General features: G+C 50.0%; 2 protein-coding genes and 1 pseudogene across 2 annotated transcripts; 2 read left to right on the top strand and 1 right to left on the bottom strand.

Moving 5' to 3' along the window:
• Window positions 1-5360: 5360 nt before the first annotated feature.
• LOC137846869 (olfactory receptor 14I1-like) lies at window positions 5361-6302 on the top strand (annotated as a pseudogene).
• Window positions 6303-12918: 6616 nt separating this feature from the next.
• On the top strand, window positions 12919-13854 carry LOC137846868 (olfactory receptor 14A16-like). Its single transcript, XM_068664975.1, has one exon. The coding sequence runs from the start codon at window positions 12919-12921 to the stop codon at window positions 13852-13854; it is 936 nt and encodes a 311-aa protein (XP_068521076.1).
• A 4989-nt stretch (window positions 13855-18843) lies between these two features.
• LOC137847298 (olfactory receptor 14C36-like) lies at window positions 18844-19779 on the bottom strand. The gene has a single exon (XM_068665588.1). It carries the CDS (start codon window positions 19777-19779, stop codon window positions 18844-18846), a length of 936 nt encoding a protein of 311 aa, XP_068521689.1.
• Window positions 19780-25419: the final 5640 nt, after the last annotated feature.

The following is a 25419-nucleotide window of genomic DNA, read 5'->3' as shown; positions in this document are numbered from 1 at the left end:
TCTGTGCCCTTGGGCTCCCTCGAGGTGTCCCCAAGGCCTCAGGGCTGACAGCTCCCCAAGGCAGCAGGGTCTCTGCTGGGGTGTGCTGATTGAGGCAGACTGAACTGATCATCTACTGCTCCTCTCTGAACACAAGGTTTTTAGAAGTTTGATTTGCGCTGTTGGACTGTGGTTGTCAAACATGATGTGCTTTAACCTGGCAGGCAGCTCAGCACCACACAGCTGTTAGCTCACACCAATCCCCCCACATGCTTATCGGTTGAGGTCAGGGCAGTTGAAAGGACTGAAATGGTAGAGAAAGAATTATAATAGTAATTATTTTTAGTACTATTGTTGTTATGTACAAAGCAAGCTATGCACAGTGCAATTACTCATTACTGACTGATGTCCAGCCTGTCCCCATCTGGTAGAACATTCTGGTAACCATCTGCACCTGCTTTTCTTTGACCTTCAACAAGTCCACAAATGGAAAGGTCCTCCCAGGGACTGGGAAAGGTAGACAGCTCTTTAACATCCTCTCTCTCAAAGGCAGCTATCCCAAAACCCCACCTGTACCCTTTTGGATCTTGGAAGTACCCTCTCATGGGGAAGTTTATGTCAAGGTTTCATAGATCAACATTCTTCTCCCTCCTTTCTTTTCTGGACAGTAGTTCTTTTCCATTCTCAGGAGCCTGATTTTCACACCCACTGTTTTCTCCTGCATGTAGAAGCAGTTGAACCTGGCACAGGTTGGTGCTCTGGCCTAGCAAGAGTAGACCTGTTGCGTCTGGTCTAGGCCCCAGACTAGACCTGGGGTCTGTCACAGGGCCTGGAGTGGCTGCAGGACATGTCAGAGGTGTTGGAGTAGCTTCAGGGCCCATCACAGGGGTTGGAGTGACACTGACTGAGGCTCCCTTTGGAATTCCCTTTGGAATTGCCAAGGTGATAACCCCTCCATTTCAAGCACTTCTGCAGTTTTTAAGGATTCTGCAAGTGCTCAGGGAGTAAGTTCCAAAGCACTGGAGGTGCCCACTGCTCTAGGTGCCTGCCCAGATCCTCCCATGCTCCCTGCCACTCCTCACTCTCCGGCCTTGGGGCAAGTCTCTGGAGGGCATTCTTCAAGAGTTGTTTATCCTTAAACAAAAGTTGAACCACATTCAGGAGACATCACAATAGGACCATGCCAGTGATGTTCTAAGCTTTGTAGAGGTAGTGTAATTAGCCTGGAGGAGAAGGGGAAGGTAAAGGAGAGAGTGAAGAAGTGGAGAAGTGTCGCTCCTGTTTCTCCCCCTAGATTGGCTCCTTAAAGCAAAAAAGTCAAGAGTATAATTCTTAAGTTTCTGAGTGATGGTTCCTGAGGTATGGAGGTAATGGCAGTGCTCAGTACAAAGAATGGATTTGTCACATGACCAGTAATTTTATAGACTCATAAGCCAGTGCTACACAACATAGCAAAATATCTTTAAACCAGACCCAGAAATGACAAAGAGCACAATGGGAACACAGGCAGCAAGTAATGTGCTATACAACACATTTCTGAAAACTGGTACTACTCAGCACCAGAGAAACCTTAGAGCAATCTTCCAGTACTTAGAGAGGACCTACAGGAAAGCTGGGGAGACAGACATTGTCTGGGAGTGTAGTGATGGGACAAGGAGAAATGATATTAAACTAAAAGAGGGTAGGTTTAAATTGGATACATGGAAGAAGCTTTTTCCTCTGAGGATGGTGAGGCCTCAGAGGAAAAAGCTTCTTCCACATATAAGACGGGTCAGCCTCTTCTCTCAGATAACTAATGATAGGACTTGAGGAAAAGGCTACAAGCTGTGCCTAGGGAGATTTAGATTAGATATCACAAAAACCTTTTTCTCTCACAGAATAGTCAGGCACCGGAATGGTCTGCCCAAGGAGGTGCTGGAGTCACCAACCCTCGCAGTGTTCAAGAAGCACCAGGACAAGGTGCTAGGAGATATGACTTTGTAACTTAGCGTGTAGAATTAGTGATAGTTGGACTAAATGATCCTGTAGGTCCTTTCCAACGTTGTGTTTCTATGATTTCTGATTCTATGGTAGGACAAGGGGAGTGGTTTTAAACTTAAAGAGGGTACATTTAGAGTAGATAGTCAGATGAAATTCTTGACTTAAAGGTGAGGCACTGGAACTGGTGCTGTGGGTCCAGAGATCACCCAGGGGGAGTTTGGATCAGCCCATGCCCTTGTGTTTGAAGGAACAGCTGGTGAGAGTGGAGAGGCAGCAGTGAAATCATGGGAACAGCAGAGTGAGAGCAAGGTGGGGAAGAGAAGTGGTTGTCTGCAGCCTTCAGGGAAGTGTGGGACAGCACAAGAAAGCATGCAGAGGAGAAGGCAGAAGGCTCTGACAAGAATGGAAGGCTGCAGCAGCACTCACATCTTTGTCCCCTTGGCCATGGCTTAGGAGGAGACGTGTTATACTCATGGCATTGGGACCATGAATTCTCCTTTCAACCCTGTGCAAATGCTGGAAGGTGTCATACCATTGCCCTTCACATATGGTATTGTGGGCATCTCCCCCTACCCCACAAACCCCAAGAAGAGCCCCGAGTGAGACATAGGGGTGCTGGGGTTATAGAATCTCCCCTCCCAGTGGCTGGGGTCAGGCCTTGGCCCTTCTGCTTCAACAAAATAAACTGAGATTTTCTCAGTACACTGCCTTTGCCAATCTGAAATCATGGCTTCCAATTATCTGCCCTAACAATTCCCATGGGAGGCTTTGTGAGGAACAGAATAGAATAGGCAACAAAGTATAGAGTATTCTAATACTACGGAATAGAGTAGCTAACGGAGGTGAGACAGGTGCTCTGATATAATGACAACCATCAGAAAGCTGATCCCAGTTAGATGACTGCTATGGAGAGGTCAAGAGTAGCCTGGCCAGGAGAGATGTCAGATAGGGGTACAGGAAGAAGAAGTGAAGAGGAGCTTGGAACCTTACCTTTGTAGAGGTAAGATGGTTCATGCAATGTTGATGCTGCTCTAACACTGACTTCAGACATTCTTGTAGGGCCTGTAAACTATTTTCAAAAATAACAATAATCCTTAAACCTAAACATTAGTGCAGCTTCCTGACAGGAATCCACTATTGGAAAGCAGAACTCAAAATACCACCTGAAGAAAAACTCAGACCATAGCCCCCTTTCCTTCCCTTACTCTCTTGCTCACCCTAATCCCTGCCCTTATCACTAACATTAAAATGCTCTATTTATCCCTAGACTTCTTGCCAGACATAAACAAAATCCTTAACCATAATGCTTGCCCATACCATAACCAGAAACGTGACAGCACTAACAGAACACCATATCTTTCAACAAAAACTTTGCTTAATCTCTAACCCAGAAAGGTAAAATCTAGTCCCTACGAGACAAGAGAGAGGTCAGCTCTACCTCAGGATTTCAGGCCCCAGCAGGAATGTGACTGTGGCAGGGACTGTGAGGTCACTTCTGTCTTTGCACTTGATAGGGCAGCAGCAGGAACGTGTCACGGAATGGGACTGTGAGGTCACCTCTGCATGTAAGTGGTATGAAACCCTTGACTTTTGAGAAGACAAGGCACCTGCTTGGCATGCTGACTGTGGGATCCCTTCTGCCTACACACCCAGGAGGACCCAGACAGAAAGAAAGCCCCAACATGGGTTGTCCTGTCCCTTCTGCTTGAGTCCATGACTGGGCAGCAGCAGGCACAAGGCTTGGCTGTGTCTAGCCAAGAAGCTGCAAGGCCAGCAGCAGGCCCCTGGCTTGGAAGCTGCTGCTGAGGTGACTTGTGTCTGGTTGGTTGAGAGGCCGCAAGGATTCTGCTGGGCTGGGATGCCTACTTCAGGAGTGGTTTCCACCACAAGGACGCCATACGAGCAGTTGTGCCTTATCACCAGGAACCAGGCAAGCTTCCTACAAAGCTGACTTATGAGATATTTGGGTCCATGGCTATGGCTATTGTCTCTTCCACTAATGCTTTTGAGGAGACAGATAATCATTAAAGCACCAGATCCTAATTGGCTTCTCGTGGGCTCATCAGCAAAGCCACCAGAGTGGTGATTATAATACCTTGGGCTAGGCCTCTGCTGCTGAGCTGGGCTGGGCTCCTGGGACATGAGAAAACACATTTTAAAAAGTCCCATGAAGCAGAGAGACAGCTGTTCCCAGGAGCAACTCCTCTGCATAACGCAGCAGGAAAGAGAAACAGAGGCACAGACACAGAGAGAAGAAAAGAAGAGAGGGACTGAAGCCAGTTGGCAGTGGGAGGATGCTGAGAGCTGCCTGCAGGAGAAACATGCACAGCCCTTGACAAGGTAAGGGTCTGGCTGCAGGGCCATGCAGCTGCAGGTCCTGGGAGGGTCTCCTGCTGGGTCTTGTTTCTGGGAGGGCTGTGGGCAATGCAGTAGGCTTTGAGAGTCCTGCTGGGTTGCAGTGCGAGGTGAGGAAGTCTGGCAGAAGCCCCTTGGAGTGTTATAACCCAGCTGCCCCTGGTCAGATAAGACAGGGGTGGCTAGAACACTGCAGGAGTGCAGCTAGGATATTGGCACACGCAAGCTTTCAGATATCCAACTCTGTCTGTGGGGCATCCTCCTGGGCTGCAGGCTTCCCTCCGGCAGGATGCAGCTCTCTCGTGGCTTCCTTGTGTTATCCAGGTGCCCCAAGGAGAAGACACCTCCTTGCTAAGGACATGTCCGTGCTGCTGGATGGCTGTCTGTGGGCAGCAGGTTTGAGGCTTCTGCACTCCTATCTAGGAGGCAAGAGCTGAGATCCTGATCACACACCTGGAGATAAGGTGAGGATTCTGTCCATCTGCCTTTAGAGTCGGGCTTCTCTGCTCTCAGCTGTCTCCAGTTTCTTCTCGTGCCCAAGCTCACTGCTAGGCAGATCTGCTCTGCTCAGTCTTCACCAAGGGACAGTCCTTTTGCCTCCTGGCATCCGCAGGATTTCACCAGGAGCACACATATAAAGTCACAGCATTCAACCATCCAATAATTCACCTAAGCGTTACAGGGGCAACCGAATAACATTAAAGCAAGTAAAACACTGCAGCTCTGCTCTGCATTCAGGTGAGTTGTTTGCAAGAAAATTCTGCAAACTCATTGACTTGACAAGTGGACTGAACTCGAGTTTCCCCCATGTTCCTGATTCCCTCCTGCTGCAGGTAGGACTCCTCTGCAGCCCATAGTGGCCCCTGCGCCCAGTGCCACTCTCAGCCAGCACCAGCCACAGCTCAAGCAGGAAAGCTGCAGAAAGGTTCTGCTGCAAAGAGAGAGGCTCTGTTTGGGGGTTCTCTATGACTTGTAATAAGTTTTCCTCATCCAAATCAGTTCTAACTTTGTTCTACCTTTTTCTCTCCAACAGAGAATGTCAGAAAATGCCCAACATCAGCTCTGTGAGCGAGTTCCTGCTGCTGGCATTTGCAGGCACGCGCGAGCTGCAGCTCCTGCACTTTGCGCTCTTCCTGGCCATCTACCTGGCTGCCCTCCTGGGCAACGGCCTCATCCTCAGCGCCGTAGCCTGCGACCACCACCTCCACACCCCCATGTACTTCTTCCTCCTCAACCTCGCCCTCCTCGACCTGGGCTGCATCTCCACCACTCTGCCCAAAGCCATGGCCAATTCTCTCTGGGACACCAGGGCCATCTCTTATCAAGGCTGTGCTGCTCAGGTCTTCTTTATAGCCTTCTTCATTGGAGCAGAGTATTCCCTTCTCACTGTCATGGCCTACGACCGCTATGTTGCCATCTGCAAGCCCCTGCACTACGGGAGCCTCGTGGGCAGCAGAGCTTGTGCCCAGATGGCAGCAGCTGCCTGGGGCAGTGGCTTTTTCCATGGTGTCCTGCACACGGCCAACACATTTTCCCTGCCCCTCTGCCAAGGCAATGCTGTGGACCAGTTCTTCTGTGAAATCCCCCACATCCTCAAGCTCTCCTGCTGAGATGCTTATCTCAGGGAAGCTGGTCTTCTAGTCGTTAGTGCATGTTTAGCATTTGGTTGTTTTGCATTCATTGTGCTGTCCTATGTTCAGATCTTCAGGGCAGTGCTGAGGATGCACTTTGAACAGGGCCGGCACAAAGCCTTCTCCACGTGCCTCCCTCACCTGGCTGTGGTCTCGCTTTTTCTCAGCACTGGCATTTTTGCCTACCTGAATCCTAAATCAATCTCTTCCCCATCCCTGGATCTGCTGGTGTCACTTCTGTACTCAGTGGTACCTCCAGCAGTGAACCCCCTCATTTACAGCATGAGGAACCAGGAGCTCAAACAGGCAGTGAGGAAACTGTTTTTGTATGTGCTTATTAAACATCAATATTGTTAATATTATTGTGATTTTTATCATATTATTTTTATCCTTAGTATTATTATCATATTGTAAACATTAATAATAATCCTGTCAGGACTACTATTGTATTTGAGAAACGAACATGACAGATTTTCATATCTTTTTTATTATTATTATTATTATTATTATTATTATTATTATTATTATTATTATTATTATTATTATTATTATTATTATTATTATTTTCATAACTTCTGATATTGGTTTAATTTATTTAGTAATTTTTTACTTTGAGTACATCTTCTAATCAACCTATTGAACTAGGTATCCTCTCTAGGTATAGACAATAAAGCAGACAGCATAAATTCACTGGTCTGAGCTGCCATCTCTTCCAATCCCCTCTGGAGCTGGGAGAGCAGCCCCAGCATGCAGGAGGGGCTCGGGGCCAAGAGCCCAGCTGCCACATGGAAGAACAGCCCCGGTGGCCCTCGGGGCTGCCCCTCCCTGCCCGCTGGGCTCTGCCTCTCTGCTGCCTTCGTGTCGGGGCTGCTGCTTCCCTGGAGCCATAGCCATAGCCAGCAGCAGGACGTGGCCTTGTCACTGCTGCTCTCTTTTGGCTTCCACATTGTGCTTCTTTTTTTCTGGGTAAGCCCTGATATATCATTTACCTTGGTGACAGTCCTGTTGTCTCTGCAGTGCCATACATGTGACTGCAGGCAGCAGCAGGCACTGTGCAGCCCTGGGTCACTGTGCAGCCCTGCCTCCCTGCTAGCACCACAGTAACAAGTGGGGTTTTAGTTGGGGCTTCCGGGAATGAAGAATATAGACTTAAATTCCAAGGACAGTCTGTGAGGGACCAAAGGCTTGACCAAGAGCTTTATGGCAGCACCTGACAACAACTGGACTCATCTGCATGGCACTGCCCCCCTGCAGTGGGGCTCATGGCCACTGTCAGCCTGGAGAGGAATCTGGAGCTGCCAGGAGATGTCAGGGGATCTGCAGGGAGAACATGTAACGTTCAGTTGGTAGGGATTATAACCTCATAATATTAATGGCCATCCAAAGAAGAGTTTGGTAAAGAAAAAGGGGAATCTGAGGAGTCCATGGGGTAAGGACAGCTCTGCCATGGCAGGAGTGGTACTGAAGAGCCAGCAGACAAAGGCCCCTAAGAGTGTAGAGTAATTGAGGATAACCTTCTTGAGGCCTCATGGACCAGGTCTGGTGCAGCACTCGCCTGCCCTTTGTGCCCTCAGAGACACCCCATGGCCCTGCCCAGCACTGCCCTGTGCTGCTGAGCCATCAGGGCACATGGAAAGGGGCTCAGTAGCAGAGATCCCCAGGGAGTTGAGTCTACTACCCACCCTGAGCAGCACAGGCAGGGAGAAGACCCGCGGGGTCCCGGGTCACCACAGCCCCTGGCTCTCACAGCAGAACCGCCAGCTTGGGGCCCTGCAGGGAGCATGGGGAGGGAAGCAGCAATGGCCGTCCAGGCCAGCATGGACACATTACCCTGGGCCTTCTCTGGGAGCAGGGATGGCCCTGGGGAAGAATAGGGCAGCATTGCTGGGCCTGCACTGATGGGGAAAGGGCAAAGGGAAAGCTCTTTGTGCAGGTCCCTGCTCGAGGCAGGCTGCACTGTGGCTGGGCCAGGCCTCTTGTGCTGGCCGGGGGAGCGGGGCTGGCCCTGCGGGGCACAGGCACTGTGTGCTGGGGATCTGCCAGGCAAGAGAGCAGGGCTCCTGCAGCTTCACGGACCTCCATTTCCTGGCACTATAGCCAGCCTCCTCCTTGCTTACCCCAACCAGACACTACACATGTACGAGCTGCCTGCTTCCTCCTCCTCTAGAGGGCAGAGGGGAGGGAACAGTATAAGTAATGAAACTCACAATTTGAAAGACACATAAGCATAGGAAAGGAAAAGAAAAAAGAAAGAAATAAAAATCAAAAGCCAAACATAATGAACATTTTGTAACTCATCAGTTCCCACTAGCAGACCATTGTGCACGCAGTCTCTGAGAGAATGCCACCTTGCCTTGGAAAGATGATCCCAATATGTATTGCTGAGCACTATGTTATGTGCCATGGAACATCCATTTGGTCAGGCTGGGTCAGCTGTCACAGCGGGTTCCCTTCCTAGACTTTTGCCCACCCTCAACCACCTTGCTGGTCAGGCAGAGTGAGAAGCAGAGAAGGCCTTGATTTTGTGCAAGCAATGCTCAGGAACAGGGACCAGAGCCATGGGTGACCAACACTGCTCTAGACACATCAAAAACACAGAACCACAGGAGATGATCTGCACAGAGTAACTCCATCCCAGCCACAGCCAATGCAGGGCCCTGTGCTGGACTAGAAGGCTCCCTCTGAGCTCTGGAAGGAGCCAAGGAGGTGCTAATAAGCACCAGGACAATTGAGGAAGCCCAAAGGCCCTTCTGAAGGGTCAAAGAGAGACAGTCCTGGGCAGTGGGGAGGGCCAGGAGACTTGGCCCTCCCCACTTGGGACTTGGGTGAAAGCTGTGAGAAACAGAGACACTCAGAGCTTTAGCAGCTGTCTGTGCATGGAGTAGGAGGACGAGGTCAGTCCTGGGACTGGGGCAGGGCTGAAGGGCCCTGCGTGAAACTGGGCTGATGGAGAAGTGTCCACCTTGCATGTGTGCCTCAGCCTGGGAGCAGGGGCCTGCCTGCGGTGCAGGATGGCTGGGCTGTGCTCAGCCATGCCCCAAGAGATGACCTTGCTCTCTTCCTCCCCACCACTCCCCACGTGGGGCAGGCCCTCAGGAAACACCCCTGAGCCTGGACATGCACCAACCTGCTGCAGTGAGGTGCCACTAGTGCAGGGGAAGAGGGGAGGGTTGGAGAGACACGTGGGGCCTGCGGACAAGAGTGGTATGGCCTGGGGAAGTGAGTGCCTGGGAAAAGTTACCCTGGAGCCATAGGAGCCATTCTGGAAAGAAAACTTGTAGGCAGGAATCGCACTTTTGTGGCACTGCAGAGCTGCTGGGCACATTGTGCAGGGTGCTCTGATGGACTTGTATGTCCTTTTCCATCGTGTCTTAAGTGACGCTTTTCTCAGGAATAGAGTAGCCAACAAAGCACTGACAGATAGTCTAAGATCATGAAAGGCATCATAAAAATACCCCTAAAAAGATAACTGATATGTGGAAATCAGGAGAAGCCTGGCCAGGAGAAATGTGAGATAGAGAGGAGGGAATAGGGGCTTGGCCAGCTGAAATTAAGCATTTTGTAGAAGTAAGAGGGTTCAGGTTATGCTGATGCTGCTGTAACTGTGACTTTAAATAGTCATACAAAGCTATTCCCCAGCTTCAATTTGTAATCTTATTTCCTAAACCTAAATGCTACTCAGCACCCTGACAGGAATCCACTACTCTAATGACTGACCTCAACGTATCCCTAGAAGACAAAACTCAACCCATAGCTGCTTCCCCTAGCTCTTACTCTCTTAATCACTCTGATCTCTGCCCTTAATACTAGCATTAAAATGGTGTATTTAACACTAGAAATCTGCTTAAGAGACCTAAACCAAACCCTAACTCCAAATGAATGTGAGGGGCCATGGATCTGACCAGCTTGTGGGCCACAAGGAGGAGATGGGTGGGAATGTTCTGAGGAGCTCAGCTCTTCCACAGCATCTCCTCCCCCAGCATGAGGAATGTGACTGTGGCAGGGACTGTGAGGTCAATTCTGTCTCTGCACTTGATAGGGCAGCAGCAGGAACGTGTCACACAGAAGGACTGTGAGGTCACTTGTGTCTGGAGGTGGCAGGTCAGCCTTGACTTCTCCCTGGGAGCTGCACTTTTGGGCTGACATCTGGCAGTGGCCCTGCTAGGCCAGCAGAAGGCACCTGTTCGGCATGCTGACTGGGGGATCCCCTCTGCCTCCAGACCCAGGAGGACCCAGGCAGAAAGAAGGCCCCAACATGGGTTGTCCTGTCCCTTCTGCTTGAGTCCATGAGTGGGCAGCAGAAGGCACAAGGCTTGGCTGTGTCTCCACAAGAAGCTGCAAGGCCAGCAGCAGGCCCCTGGCTTGGAAGCTGCTGCTGAGGTGACTTGTGTCTGGTTGGCTGAGAGGCCGCAAGGAGCCTGCTGGGTTGGGCTGCCTACTTCAGGAGGGGTTTCCACCCTGATGGAGCTTCCTTTCATAGTAGGAAAGAGCAGGAGAGAAAAACTTGCCACAAAATGTGCCCTGGAATGTTGGCACTGGCCATGAGGAGGAAGAAATGTCCAGGGGAACAACTGGTCTCACTGCTATTGTCAGATTCAAAGAAGGCATTAAGTACCTCAGCCTTTACCTTATCTCATGATCGTCAACAGATTTCCTGCATATCTAATAAAGGATGATGGTTCTCCTTAATCCTTCTTTATTTATAGTATATTTATAGAGTTTTTCATTGTCTTTGAGAGTCACAGACTGATTGAGCTCCAGCTGGGCTTTGGCCCTTCTAATTTTGACCTGCGCAGCCCCTTAACATTCAGGACACAGCTCCAGACAAACTGACAGCATGCATGAGAAGAAAGCACAGAAAAGGTGGAACCTGACAGCCTTCCATTCCCTACTCTTCTGTGACTGTGCTGCAATTGCAATTAACTGGTTACTCCTGAATTATCCAAACTTTCCTGCAAGTCCTGATGATGCTGTCTTCTCAGAGAGAGCACAATCACACACAAAGTTTGAACTGTCTGCCTTCAGACATGAAGAGCTGACAGAATGGAGCATCAGTGTGGGGCAACCTTGAGAAACTGCAGGATTTTGCCTACAGAAACCTCTTGACATTTACAAGGAGAAGAACCCAGTCCTGAACCAGAGGAAGAGGAACCCCACACATCAGGGCAGACTGGGACACTGCTGAGTGAGCAGTGCCCAGGAGGTGGAGGGCTGGGACACCATAAGGGATGCCATACGAGCAGTGTTACTTGCTCACCAGGAGCTAGGCCAGCTTCCTACGGAGCTGCCTTAAGCAGCTGTTGGTATGGCCACCAACAGAATCCTAGTTATCAGACACAGCTCAGATCCGGGGTAACACTACACAGAAGAGGGCCTGCAGCCAGCAGGAAATGACATACAGGTCTAGGAGTCCCTAGGACAGCCTGGTATGGAGAGTATCAAGGCTGAAAAGTCCCAACAGGACCCCAGTCTTTGTGTCCATGGCTATGGCTGTTATCTCTGTCACTGAGCCCTATGAGGACACAGCTGATTGTTAAAGCACCAGGGCCTCATTGCCTCCTCGCTCCTACCCATGAACCAGGCAGGGGTCGTACCATTCTCCTGCAATTGGCCATGCACATCCCCATCTCCTACTGCCCCATGAAGAGCCCTGAGCCAGGTGTGACTGCTAAGGATCTCCCTTCCCAGGGGACAGGGGTCCAGGCCTGCGCCTTGTGCTTGGTGAAACACATCCAGTTTTCCTCCACATCAGTGTCACCTTCACATTGCCTTTGTCTCCTTGTCCTCACTGCCTCCAGGGTTCTGCTCTGACGAGCTCCAAGGGAGGCTGTGTCAGTGCTGGCCCTCAGGGGGAAACTGCAGGAAACTTGCCTCTGACTTGGCCTTCTGGAGAGATGTCTTCAATTGTCTCTGAGTGCCCTAGGTTTGTGGGCTCATCAGCAAAGCCCCCAGAGGGGTGATTGCAGTGCCTTGGGCTGGTGCTGTGCTGCTGAGTTGGGCCAGGCTCGTGGGACAGAGAGAGCTCGTGGCAAGAGGGCCCTGGTGCTGAGAGACAGCTGTGCCCAGGAGCAGCTCCTCTGCACAGCGCAGCAGGGCTGGGGGCACTGCCTGCAGAGACAGAGTGCTTAAAGGCAGGCAGAAGTGGCAGGATGCACAGAGTTCACTGGGGGAGAACACTTCCCAGCCCTGAACCCGGTAAGTCTCTGGCTGGAGGGCATTGTAGCTTTTGGTCATGGAGGAATGAGAAGCCGGGGGTGCATGAAGGGCTGCCCAGGGTTGTGGTGCTGAGCACGATCCCTGCACTCATCCTGCCCAGGGAGCCCAGGTGCTTGGGCAAAGGAAGAGCAGTGCAGGGGCTGCCTGCAAAGAGAAGGCACTTTCTGCACTCTCTGCCTGCCTCTTCCTGCTCTGATTGTGGGGCAGGCTCTATGTTAATGGGGTAGTTGGAATTGCATGGGTGACTGAGTTTCCTATTCCATTGAATTGAGACAAAAACAGGTTAGTGATGAACCTCAGAATATCCCTTCTACTCTCTCTGCTTACAGACTGCACCAGGGCTTTTCTGAGCTGTTCTTTAGGATGTGCAGGCAGGGGATGTGGTTTTTCAGCACAACCTCTGTGTGCATCCATCCCCCAGATGAGTGCTGCAAGCTGCCAGCAGCTGGGAACAAGGGGATGGACAGAACAGCCCTCCTGGATGTGACCTCTGGTTAAGATGTGCCTCCACAGCGACATTAACCATTGCAGTGGAGCAGAGGTGTCCCACGGGGGGCTGAAGGGCAGAGGTGGCTGCTGTGTACAGGACACTCAGCAAGCATGAAGCAGGGCTTCAGACAAGGAGATAGACAAAGGTCCTCTTGGAAACGGGGAAGGTAAGTCTTTCACTGGGAATTTTGGTCAGAGACTTTACTCATAACAGTCTATACATGTATATTTTCTTTCATTTTGCAGGTTCTATGTCCAAAGTCAGCAAATGCCCAACAGCAGCTCTGTGAGTGAGTTCCTCCTGATGTCATTCTCAAATAAGCGTGAGCTGCAGCTCCTGCAATTTGTGCTCTTCCTGGGCATCTACCTGGCTGCCCTCCTGGGCAATGGCCTCATCCTCAGCACCGTAGCCTGCCACCACCACCTCCACACCCCCATGTACTTCTTCCTCCTCAACCTCGCCCTCCTCGACCTGGGCTGCATCTCCACCACTGTGCCCAAAGCCATGGCCAATGCCCTCTGGGACACCAGGGCCATCTCCTATCTAGGATGTACTGCCCAACTCTTTCTCTTTGCTTTCTTGGCTGGAGCAGAGTTTTCCCTTCTCACCATCATGGCCTATGACCGCTACGTAGCCATCTGCAAGCCCCTGCACTACGGGAGCCTCCTGGGCAGCAGAGCTTGTGCCCAGATGGCAGCAGCTGCCTGGGGCAGTGGCTTTCTCAATGCTGTCCTGCACACGGCCAACACATTTTCTCTGCCCCTCTGCCAAGGCAATGCTGTGGACCAGTTCTTCTGTGAAATCCCCCACATCCTCAAGCTCTCCTGCTCAGATGCCTACCTCAGGGAAGTTGGGGCACTTGTGTTTAGTGTTTCTTTAGTCCTTGGTTGTTTTGTTTTCATTGTGGTGTCCTATGTGCAGATCTTCAGGGCAGTGCTGAGGATGCCTTCTGAGCAGGGCCGGCACAAAGCCTTTTCCACGTGCCTCCCTCACCTGGCTGTGGTCTCCCTCTTTATCAGCACTGGCATGTTTGCCTACCTTAAGCCCCCCTCCATCTCTTCCCCATCCATGGATCTTATTGTGTCAGTTCTCTACTCAGTTGTTCCTTCATCAGTGAACCCCCTCATCTACAGCATGAGGAACCAGGAGTTCAAGGATGCAGTAAGGAAACTCTTTGGATACATGCTTCTTTGCAATCAATAATGTTTGTGAGTCCCCTGATTATTTCAGGAACTGTGAGGAAAATTTTTCTTACTATATTTCTCTATACGTATTTTCTACATTTTTTTTCTTTTGATTTAAATTATGTTATCCTTAACCTGCTACCTGATTTTCTTATTTCTATTTTTTCATTTATAGTGACCCGATCATCTAATTATTGAAAGAAGCAGGTTATGTAGAGAAACATAATAAATAAAATGAAAAACAAACCAACAACAACAAAAAAAACACCACCAGAACTACATTATTATCTGCTGCAATCTCTTCCCATCCCCTCTGGAGCTGGGGGAGCAGCCCCAGCACACAGGAGGGGCTCTGGGCCAAGAGCCCAGCTGCTACATGGAGTTTGGGTGGGGGCTGCTGCTTCCCTGGATCCATGGCCATGGCCAGCAGCAGGACGTGGCCTTGTCACTGCTGCTCTCTTTTGGCTTTCAGTGTGTTCTCCTGTGCTCTTTTATTCGGATAAGCCGTCAGATCTCACAGGCCTTGGTGACAGTCCTGTTGTCTCTGTAGTGGCATCCCTGTGGCTGCAGGCAGCAGCAGGCACTGTGCAGCCCTGGGTCACAGCTGCCTCCCTGCTAGCACCACAGTTACAGAAGGGTCTTGCTCAGGGCAAACCCAGAAGCCTGGATGCCTCCCCAAAGCTGCTGCCAAGAATACAGCCAAGAGGTTGCTCCCTGCTCTTCCGTTTTCTGGGGTTCTTTGTGTGGGGTTCTTCATCTGGGGCGCAACAACCCCAAGCAGAGCTACAGGCTGGGAGATGAGTGGTTGGAGAGCTGCCAGGCAGAGAAGGACCTGGGAGTGATGGTGGACAGTCAGCTGAATATGAGCCAGCAGTGTGCTCAGGTGGCCAAGAAGGCCAACGGCATCCTGGCTTGTATCAAAAACAGTGTGACCAGCAGGTCCAGGGAAGTGATTGTCCCCCTGTACTCGTCTCAGGTGCTGAGAGGAGAGTGATGTAACCACTTGAGAAGCTAAAGTCAGAAGGAAAAGTTGAAGTGACTTGGAGTATTAATGGGCCCCACTGAGGGCTGTTACTAACAAAGCCTCCCCAGGGCCTTGTTAGGGCAGAAAATTGGAGGCCATTATTACAGACAGACAATGCACTGTGCTGAGAAAAATCTTGGTTGGTTTTAGTGAAGCTGAAGGGCCAAGGCCTGACCATGGCCACTGGGAGAGGAGACCCTGCACCCCAGTGTCTGGCTCAGGGCTAGTCTCGGGGTCTGTGGGATGTGGTGGGTACTGTGATGCTACTAGAAGAACTTCATTATGACACCTCTGCAGCCCTGCACAGTGCTGCAAGGAAGGAATGCCAACAGTCAGCATGCCAAGCAGGTGCCTTCTGCTGGCCTAGCGGGGCCACTGCCAGATGTCAGCCCAAAAATGCAGCTCCCAGGTCTATGTCAAGGGTGACCTGCCACTTCCAGACACAAGTGACCTCCCAGTCCCTTTCCGTGACACGTTCCTGCTGCTGCCCTATCAAGTGCAGAGACAGAAGTGACCTCACAGTCCCTGCCACAGTCACATTCCTCCTGCTGGAGCAGGAGATCCTGAGGCAGAGCTGAGCTCATCAGAGCTTTCCCACCCTTCTTGTGGCCCACAGGCTGATTAAATCAGGGTGAGAAAGAGAGTAAAGTTAACGGAAAGGGGCTATGGGCTGAGTTTTTGGCTTCAAGGGATACTTTGAGGTCAGGCATAGGAATAGTGTATTTCTGTCAGGGTATGGAGTAGCATTTGGGTTTGCAGATTAATGTCACTGGTTAAAATAGGGGAATGACTGTTCTAAGCCAGTTTTATCACAGAATCAACATTGCCTGAACGTTCTAACATCACAGAAATCATTAATTTCTGCTGGCCAAGCTCCTTTTCCCTCCCCCAAATCTCACATCTCTTCTGGCCAGGCTTCTCCTGACTTCCCCATATCTTCGGAAAGATATGGGGAAGCTGCCCCATCTTCGTAGAGGCAGCTTTCTTATGGCTTTCATGATCTCAGAGTACATGCCTCATATCCATTGGCTACTCCTTTCTTGAGACTGACATGGCACCTAAGTCAGGATGGAAAAGAACACAAAGGCTGTAGGTGAACCCTGCACAATGTGTTCTACAGCTCTCGTACCACCCCAAAATTTTGTTTCCTGCCTCCAACTTCTGGATACGGAATGGCTTCTGTGCACCCAGCCTATCTTTTTCCAAACCCTCATGCATGGTTCAGTTTGCCCCAAGCGTCTTGGAGGCAGTGGCCCACTCTGTGTAGAAAACTGAAAGCAGTCCTAAAGGATGACTTCAGGCAAAAGCTGACACCTCTGACATGACAACCCCTATCCAAGAGCTCTTCCACTATGGGGCCTACCAGGTACTTAGAAAGAGCTGATCTCAGAAACTACATGCACAGCAAGTGCCTTCTGCTGCCCTACCATGGACACTGGCAGATGTGAGCCTAAAGGCACAGATCCCAGCCAGGAGTCAAGGGTGACCTGTCAACTACTTCAGAGAGAGCTCAACTCGCAGGCCATTTAACAGCCAGTCCTTTCCTGCTGGACTTAGTGTTTCTGAGGCACCACTGAGCTTGTAATACCACACCTACAAAACACCCCCTTTTTGGCCAAGGAGCTGCCCAGGAAAGCCCACTGCCTGTCCCTGCCTGCAGTCCCAGCACAGCCCCACAGCAGCACTGGCACCAAGCTCCTGGAGCAGCTGGGCCTGAGCCCACCAGCAGGGCTCAGCAGGACAGGGCGGCAGTGGCAAGAGAGCAGCTCTGCATGCCCCAAGCGCTGGTGCTCCCTGGCCGTGCTGCTGGGATGGAACTCTTTTCCTCTGCAGCCCTGCACATGGGCACTGCCCCTGCAGAGCCAGACCATGTCTCAGAGGAAGGATGTCAGACAAAGAAGGCAATGCAGGCTCCTTCAGTTTTTTTTATGTTCACAGAGAGCATGGCTTCACATGCACAGTGCCTATGAGCTATGTTTGAAAGGTACAAACTGAAATGGAAAGGTGAAGAACAATATCATTTTAATTGACAATATTAGGTAAATTAATATCTGTAAAGATACATGCACAGCCACAAACAAAACAAAAATACCGGCTATTCTTTAAATTGTTGACATTACAAGTCATCTGCAGAAGCAGATCAGAAATTTCTTGCATCCAAAACACATATATTCAGCAATTTCCACACGACATGCTTCAGCTCCTGGCTCCTCCTGCTACAGATGAGGACGTGCTCTGCTGGAGGCACCACTGAGTACAAAACTGCCACCACCAGGTCCGGGGATGGGGAGGAGATGGAGGGTGCTTCAGGTAGGCATCCATGACAGGCCTAAGGGAGACAGACACCATGGTGAGGTGAGGGAGAAAGGAACGTAGAAAAGGCTTTGTGCCGGCCCTGCTATAGAGAAAACAGGACTGTCACCTGGATCCACAAGGTCTAATCCAAATACACTGCTCCTACCTGTGGCAGCTGGGCTCTTGGCCCTGAGCCCCTCCTGGATGCTGGGGCTGCTTCCCCAGCTTACCTTACAAAAGATGTAACATTCAGAATGCTAAGTATGAGATTATTAAAAACAAAATGAAATATTGTTCAAATACTAACAGAGAAATATAATTTAAGAAATGTTGTTGTGTGTCTCCTTCTATGACAAAATGATGCACTTGGTGGATGAGGGAAAGGCTGTGGATGTGGTCTACCTTGACTTCAGCAAGGCTTTTGACACCGTCTCCCACAGCATTCTCCTCAAGAAACTGGCTGCTCTTGACTTGGACTGGCGCACGCTTCGTTGGGTTAGAAACTGGCTGGATAGCCGGGCCCAAAGAGTCGTGGTAAATGGAGTCAAGTCCAGTTGGAGGCCAGTCACTAGTGGCGTTCCCCAGGGCTTGGTGCTGCAGCCGGTCCTCTTTAATATCTTCATCGATGATCTGCACAAGGGCATTGAGTGCACCCTCAGTAAGTTTGCAGATGACACCAAGTTAGGTGCGTGTGTCGATCTGCTCGAGGGTAAGAAGGCTCTGCAGGAGGATCTGGATAGGCTGCACCGATGGGCTGAGGTCAACTGCATGAAGTTCAACAAGGCCAAGTGCTGGGTCCTGCACCTGGGGTGCAATAACCCCAAGCAGACCTACAGGCTGGGAGATGAGTGGTTGGAGAGCTGCCAGGCAGAGAAGGACCTGGGAGTGATGGTGGACAGTCGGCTGAAGATGAGCCAGCAGTGTGCTCAGGTGGCCAAGAAGGCCAAGGGCATCCTGGCTTGGATCAGAAACAGTGTGACCAGCAGGGCTAGGGAGGTGATCGTCCCCCTGTACTCGGCTCTGGTGAGGCCGCACCTCGACTACTCTGTTCAGTTTTGGGCCCCTCGCTACAAGAAGGACATCGAGGTGCTTGAGCGGGTCCAGAGCAGGGCAATGAAGCTGGTGAGGGGTCTGGAGAACAAGTCCTACAAGGAGCGGCTGAGGGAGCTGGGCTTGTTCAGCCTGGAGAAGAGGAGGCTCAGGGGCCACCTTATTGCTCTTTACAGATACCTTAAAGGAGGCTGTGGAGAGGTGGGGGTTGGCCTGTTCTCCCACGTGCCTGGTGACAGGACGAGGGGGAATGGGCTTAAGTTGCGCCATGGGAGTTTTAGGTTAGATGTTAGGAAGAACTTCTTTACCGAAAGGGTTGTTAGGCACTGGAACAGGCTGCCCAGGGAGGTGGTGGAGTCACCATCCCTGGAAGTCTTTAAAAGACGTTTAGATGTAGAGCTTAGGGATATGGTTTAGTGGGGACTGTTAGCATTAGGTCAGAGGTTGGACTCGATGATCTTGAGGTCTCTTCCAACCTAGAAATTCTGTGTTATTCTGTGATTTTCCCAAATACCCTTTGATTTCTGTTAGGATTACTATTAATGACAAACTTATGATAACACTAGTAATGATAAAATGACATGATATTATATGAATCAAAACATTTGTATATTATTAAGAATACATCTTCTGAACACGTCATCGATGCTTAAGAAGCATGTATGGAAACATTTTCCTGACTGCATCCTTGACCTCCTGGTTCCTCATGCTGTACATGAGGGGGTTCACTACTGGAGGTACCACTGAGTAGAGAAGTGTGACCACCAGGTCCAGGGATGGTGAGGAGATGGAGGGGGGCTTCAGGTAGGCAAACATGGCAGTGCTGACCATCAGGGAAACCACAGCCAGGTGAGGGAGGCATGTGGAAAAGGCTTTGTGCCGGCCCTGAGAGGAGGGCATCCTCAGCACAGCTCTGAAGATCTGCACATAGGATAAAATGATGAAAACAAAGCAACTAAAGCCCAAAGAAAAGCTAAACACAAGTGCCCCAACTTCCCTGAGGTAGGCATCTAAGCAAGAGAGCCTGAGGATCTGGGGGATTTCACAGAAGAACTGGTCCACAGCATTGCCATGGCAGAGGGGCAGGGAAAATGTATTGGCTGTGTGCAGGACAGCATTGAGAAAGCCACTGCCCCAGGCAGCTGCTGCCATCTGGGCACAAGCTCTGCTGCTCAGGAGTCTCCCGTAGTGCAGGGGCTTGCAGATGGCAACGTAGCGGTCATAGGCCATGATGGTAAGAAGGGAATACTCTACTCCAACCAAGAAGACAAAAAAGAAGAGTTGAGCAGCACATCCTTGATAGGAGATGGCCCTGGTGTCCCAGAGGGCATTGGCCATGGCTTTGGGCAGAGTGGTGGAGATGCAGCCCAGGTCGAGGAGGGCGAGGTTGAGGAGGAAGAAGTACATGGGGGTGTGGAGGCGGTGGTCGCAGGCTATGGCAGTGAGGATGAGGCCGTTGCCCAGGAGGGCAGCCAGGTAGATGCCCAGGAAGAGCGCGAAGTGCAGGAGCTGCAGCTCACGTGTGTCTGTGAATGGCAGCAGGAGGAACTCGCTCACAGAGCTGACGTTGGGCATTTGCTAACTCTGGACACAGTTGTCTGCTGAAGATGAGATGGCAGAGAAACGTTATAACAGATTTCTCTCAGGAAAAGCCATTGCAAGTCTTAAAACATGCCCTAGCCTTACCCTCTCTTTTTGAAGAGGACCTTCCTCCAGGTTTCTTTCTTGCTTGAGCAAGGTAGAGTTTTCTTTTGTTATCTAGTAGTTACCCCTGTAATGGTTAGCATGATGAACATGGTCAGGGATTTCTCTGAGAAGAAAATTGAGACAGCTGGGAGCACAGAAGCTTCAGTAGAAGTGCAGATGGACAGAATATTCACTTTCACACTTACCTTGTCAAGGGCTGTGCACATTTCTCCTTCAGGCAGCTCTCAGCGTCCTCCCACTCCCTTATGCCTCCAAGCCCTCTCTCCATCTCTCCTCTCCCCATGCCAGCTGTGGTCAGAGCCCTCAGCCCTGCTGCGCTGGGCAGAGGAGCTGCTCCTGGGCACAGCTGTCTCTCTGCTTCATGGGACTTTCTGAAATGTGTTTTCTCTGTCTCACGAGCCTGGCCCAGCTCAGCAGCACAGCACCAGACCAAGGCACTGCAATCACCCCTCTGGGGGCTTTGCTGATGAGCCCACAAACCTCAGGCACTCAGAGGCAATTGAAGACATCTCTCCAGAAGTGCAAGTCAGAGGCAAGTTTCCTGCAGAGTCCCCCTGAGGGCCAGCACTCACACAGCCTCCCTTGGAGCTTGTTAGAGCAGAACCCTGGAGGCAGTGAGGACAAGGAGACAAAGGCAATGTGAAGGTGACACTGAGGTGTAGGAAAACTGGATGTGTGTCACCAAGCACAAGCGCCAGGCCTTGACCCCTGGTCTCTAGGAAGGGAGATCCTTTCCTTCACACCTTGCTCAGGGCTCTTTGTGGGGCAGTAGGAGATGGGGATGTGCATGGCGAAGTGCAGGAGAATGGTACGACCCCTGCCTGCTTCATGGGTGAGGGCGAGGGGGCAATGAGGCCCTGGTTCTTCAGTGATCAGCTGTGTCCTCATAGGGCTCAGTGACAGAGACAACAGCCATAGCCATGGACAGAAAGACCTGGGTCCTGCTGGGACTTGCCATAGCCCTTGCTCCTCTCCAAACCAAGATAGTCTAGAGAATCCCAGACCTGTGCCTCTTTACTGGTTAGTTGTAGAGAGTTGTCCTTGTGGTGTCATACCGGATCAGAGCTGAGTATGGTAACTCAGATCTTCTTGGTGACCATGCTCCTCATAAGGCAGCTTTGTAGGAAGTTGGCCTGGTTCCTGCTGAGCAGGCACCACTGCTTGTATGGCATCCCTCGTGATGCCCAGGACCTCCTTGTCCTCTGTACTCAACAGTGTCCCAGTCTGCTCTGATGTGTGGGGTTACTCTCCCTCTCATTCAGGACTGGGCTCTTCTCCTTGTAAATGTCTAGAGGTTTCTTTAGACAAAATCCTGTAGTTTCTCAAGCTCCCACCACACTGATGCTGTGTTCTGTCAGCTGTTCCTATCTGAAGGCAGACAGTTCAGCCTTCATGTGATTTTGCTGTCTCTGACAAGACAGCAGCATTGGGAGGTACAGGGGACACAAAATCACACAGAATTGTCTAGGTTGGAAGAGACCTCAAAATCATCAAGTCCAACCTCTGACCTAACACTAGCAAGTCCTCCACTAAACCAACGTCGTGATAATACAGGAGTAACCAGTTGAATGGAACTGCAACACAGTCACAGAATGGTAATGCGTGTAAGGCTGCCAGATTCTACTTTTTCTGTTGTTCATTCTCTTGCATGCTGTCAGCTTCTTTGGAGCTGTGTCCTAAATGATATGGGGCTGTGCAGGACAAAGTTAGAAGGGCCAAAGCCCATCTGGAGCTTAATCAATCCATTCCTGTCAAAGACAATAAACACTGCTTATAGAAATACTTTAAATAAAAGAGGATTAAGAATCATCATAAATTATTGGATGTGGGGGGAAACCTGGTGCCAAGAGATGAGGTAAATGCTGAGGTATTTAATGCCTTCTTTGCCTCAGTCTGTAGCAGCAAGACCAGTTGTTCCCCTGGACATTTCTTCCTCCTCATGGCCAGTGCCCACCTTTTAGGGTGGTTTGTATCTTTTTTTTTTTTTTTTTCTTTCTCCTGCTCTTTCCTACGACCAAAGAAAGCTCCATCAGGGTGGAAACCCCTCCTGAAGCAGGCATCCCAACCCAGCAGGCTCCTTGCGGCCTCTCAGCCAACCACACACAAGTCACCTCAGCAGCACCTTCCAAGCCAGGGCCCTGCTGCTGACCTCACAGCTTCTCGGCTAGACACAGCCAAGCCTTGTGCCTGTGATAAATTAGTAGGGATTTGTTCATCGTCCTTGAGAATTTAAAGAATCTACTGAGGAGATAAGGTTTCACAACTCACGGCATTGTAACACGGGGACAAATGGGGAAGGAGGGCTGGGTAAACATCCTTGTTAAAACAAAGATTCTGTATGATATTACCCATCCACTGCAAGACATCTTGTTTTGCCCCCACCTGAACACAAGCACAACGCGTGATCACCGGAGGAAGAATAACGAACCCCAACAACAGACTGCGCAGCCTCAGAACAAGTCTCGACAAGTCGACAAGGTGACAGGTCTCGACAAGTGGACAGGTCTCGACAAGTCAACTAGTCTCGACAAGCCGGAACTTCAATGCTGTAAAACAGCAACACTGGAAAGGGGAATTTGTGTGCCATGGTGGAGCGGAGACTCCCCAGCTGCCCAGCGCTGTTTTGCTTGTGTCTGCTTACTTGATTAATAAAATAATTTCAATAGACCAGTAAATTGTGTGGTCTAACTTATAACAATTTGGTGCCGTGACTCGGATGAAGGCAACCTGGTTGAAAGACCTTCGGAGGGGGCGCCTTGCTGTTATCAGCGGCCTTCGCTAGGACTACTTTTATTCAGATCCTTCACCGACGAACCCAAAATTAGACACAAGCAAATAAAACCGGTAAACCCCAGGCAACCTTTGTGCATGAAGCCCGAACGAGGACCCACGGGGTGGGTAAGTATAGGCCGGTGATCCGTTCAGTTGGTGTTGGGTATCCTGGAACACAACAAACGAGACGTCCAATTGCGGATGAAGTGAGTGTGGACCCCTCAATAGTGCGGTTCCCATATCCCGCGAGGGACTGGGCCACAAAAAGGGGGAAGCAATTCATGCGTGTGTGTGTGAAGGTGTTCCGGAAGATGGGACAGAAGAAGAGTAAGCCTTCTGGTCCCATGGGTGGGGTAACATCTGATGTTAGGTTATCCGGGATTAATGATTAAAAATTGGCAGGATTCCCCTTTTAGGAGGGGAAGGAATAAAGTAAAAATGATACATTATTGTGTTGAAGTTTGGGGTGGTAAACAGATCCGAGGAGACCACCTTTACTGGCCCGTATTTGGGTCCTTTGAAGATTGGGTTTGCCAGGCCCTAAATATTTATGTAAACTCAAAGGAACCTTTTAGTTTGGAAGAAAGTGAATATGCACATTTGTGGATCAGCTTGGAAACTCGAGCCAATTTATATCCTCTAAAGGAAAAAGGAAGGGATGGGAGGCGCAAGAAAAAATGAGAATTAGAGATCCCAGCCCCACTGTCTCCCTATATTTCACCACCACCACCTGCAGCCCCTCCGACTCCCGGGCTTCCTAATCTGCAACCTCAGGGAGACTCTGATAGCAACTCTGACTCTAGCGCTCAGGGACCAGTGACTAGGAATATGTGGCTGTCCCCATTAACTCTGGGGACGTCCGAGATTTTAAGAAAGACAGGAGGAGGGTAAGCGAGCTTTAATGGCAACTGGCATAATGTTTGCAGCTGCTGAGGAATAATTCTAACTGGAATAATAACTGTACATTGTATATTGTATATACAAAAGCCCGGGCATTTTTGTTATTCTTTTATACATATGTTAATATGTAAATATGTAAATATAAGAACAGCCATTGAGGTGTATGTCTAAGGGAACAAAATTTGCCCAGGCATATTATCGGCTCATCAGGTTTAAATGTTCCCAGTGTAATTGTCTACAGGCAGTTAATTTACAGTGGTCTGATTTTACTTGTGTATCTATATATTGTGGATTTTGGAGGGATTGGGATTGACTAGTAAAGAGCTTCTAGGAAAACAGTGGAATATTAACCACTGTAGATTACAATAGGAAAAGTTCAAAGCAAAGAAATCCTGAGGAAAAGCCTCCTAGGATGTATACTAACACATTGGAGGGATATAGTGGGGTGAGAGTGAAAGGGTTGTTAGACACTGGAACAGGCTGCCCAGGGAGGTGGTGGAGTCACCATCTCTGGAAGTCTTTAAAAGACATTTAGATGTAGAGCTTAGGGATATGGTTTAGTGGGGACTGTTAGCGTTAGGTCAGAGGTTGGACTCGATGATCTTGAGGTCTCTTCCAACCTAGAAATTCTGTGATTCTGTGAGCGTACAGAGAGTAAAAGAACCCTTATCAAATATTGTAATCAGTGGTGGCCACTTTATAAACTAGAGGATGGAGCGGAGTGGCCCCTAAACAGAACTACTAATTATAACACCTTATTACAGACAATGTTGTTTTTGTGGAAAGAAGGAAAACAGGATGAAATGTTGTATATTGACGTTGTTTCAGCATCTTGGAGGGAAAAGGTACGGAATTAAGTTGGTCCCTGACTGAGCCTTTGATGTCGGCATTAGAAAAGTAAAAGCTAGAGAAAGATAAAGGAAGTGTTAAAAGGCTTGTTGAAAGTGTTAAAGGTATTCGAAGTTGAATGAGCAGGGAAAGGTGATGTAGGCATTATCTAAGTAACAGTCTAGAAGTTTTGGTATATTTGCATATTTGCTGTGGTGTTTGTTCAGTTTCCCAAGCATCGGGGAGGGGGTTGGGATGGGGGAACCACCTGCTCCACCAGGGGCCTCTCCAGCAGCCGCAGGGGGGCTTTGGCTCCAGCGCCTGGAGTGCCTCCTCCCCCTCCTTCTGCACTGACTTTGGTGTCTGCGGGGGGGGGTTTCTCCCTCTCCCAACTGCTGTTGAGCAGCAGGTTTTTGTTTGTTTCTTTGTTTGTTTGTTTTCGTGCATGTGCTCTCACAGAGGCACGGACTGTATTGCTCATGGCTTGGCTCTGGGCAGCAGTGGGCCCCTTTGGGGCCAGATGAAATTGTCCCTTATCTGCCACTGGGAGGTTTCTGTTTTTTTTTTTTCATGGGGGCTGCCACTGCAGTTTCCCACCCCCACACTCCTCACACCCCTCCCCCCGAACCTTGCCATCAAACCTATTAATGGAATGCTCTCTGGCCCTGAGAGCAAGCATACATGTATATTCACCTCTGACTGGAAAGACCCTGAAATGGGGGCGGAAGCAACAATATAGGTGGACAATTTTACCTCAGGGGTTTACAGGGCCACCTATCTATTTGGGTAAATTCTAAAAAAGATTTTGGAGCAATTACAACCTCCCAAGGAGGTATTAATGTTACAAATATGTGGATCATTTTAAGGAAAATCGATACTCCCTGATGGGAGAGAAATGCTGAATAAAGTGATAATGAGGCAAATATTAACTGTTTTACATCAGAAGAATCATTGGGAGGTGCAAGCAATGTGTGATGTTGTTCTAAGAAAGCATGTCTGTGTAGGAAT

Source organism: Anas acuta, chromosome W (genome assembly GCF_963932015.1).
Source record: "Anas acuta chromosome W, bAnaAcu1.1, whole genome shotgun sequence".
Taxonomy (NCBI): domain Eukaryota; kingdom Metazoa; phylum Chordata; class Aves; order Anseriformes; family Anatidae; genus Anas; species Anas acuta.
Note: the sequence above shows the minus strand (reverse complement) of the source record. Positions and strands in the feature narration are given on the sequence as shown.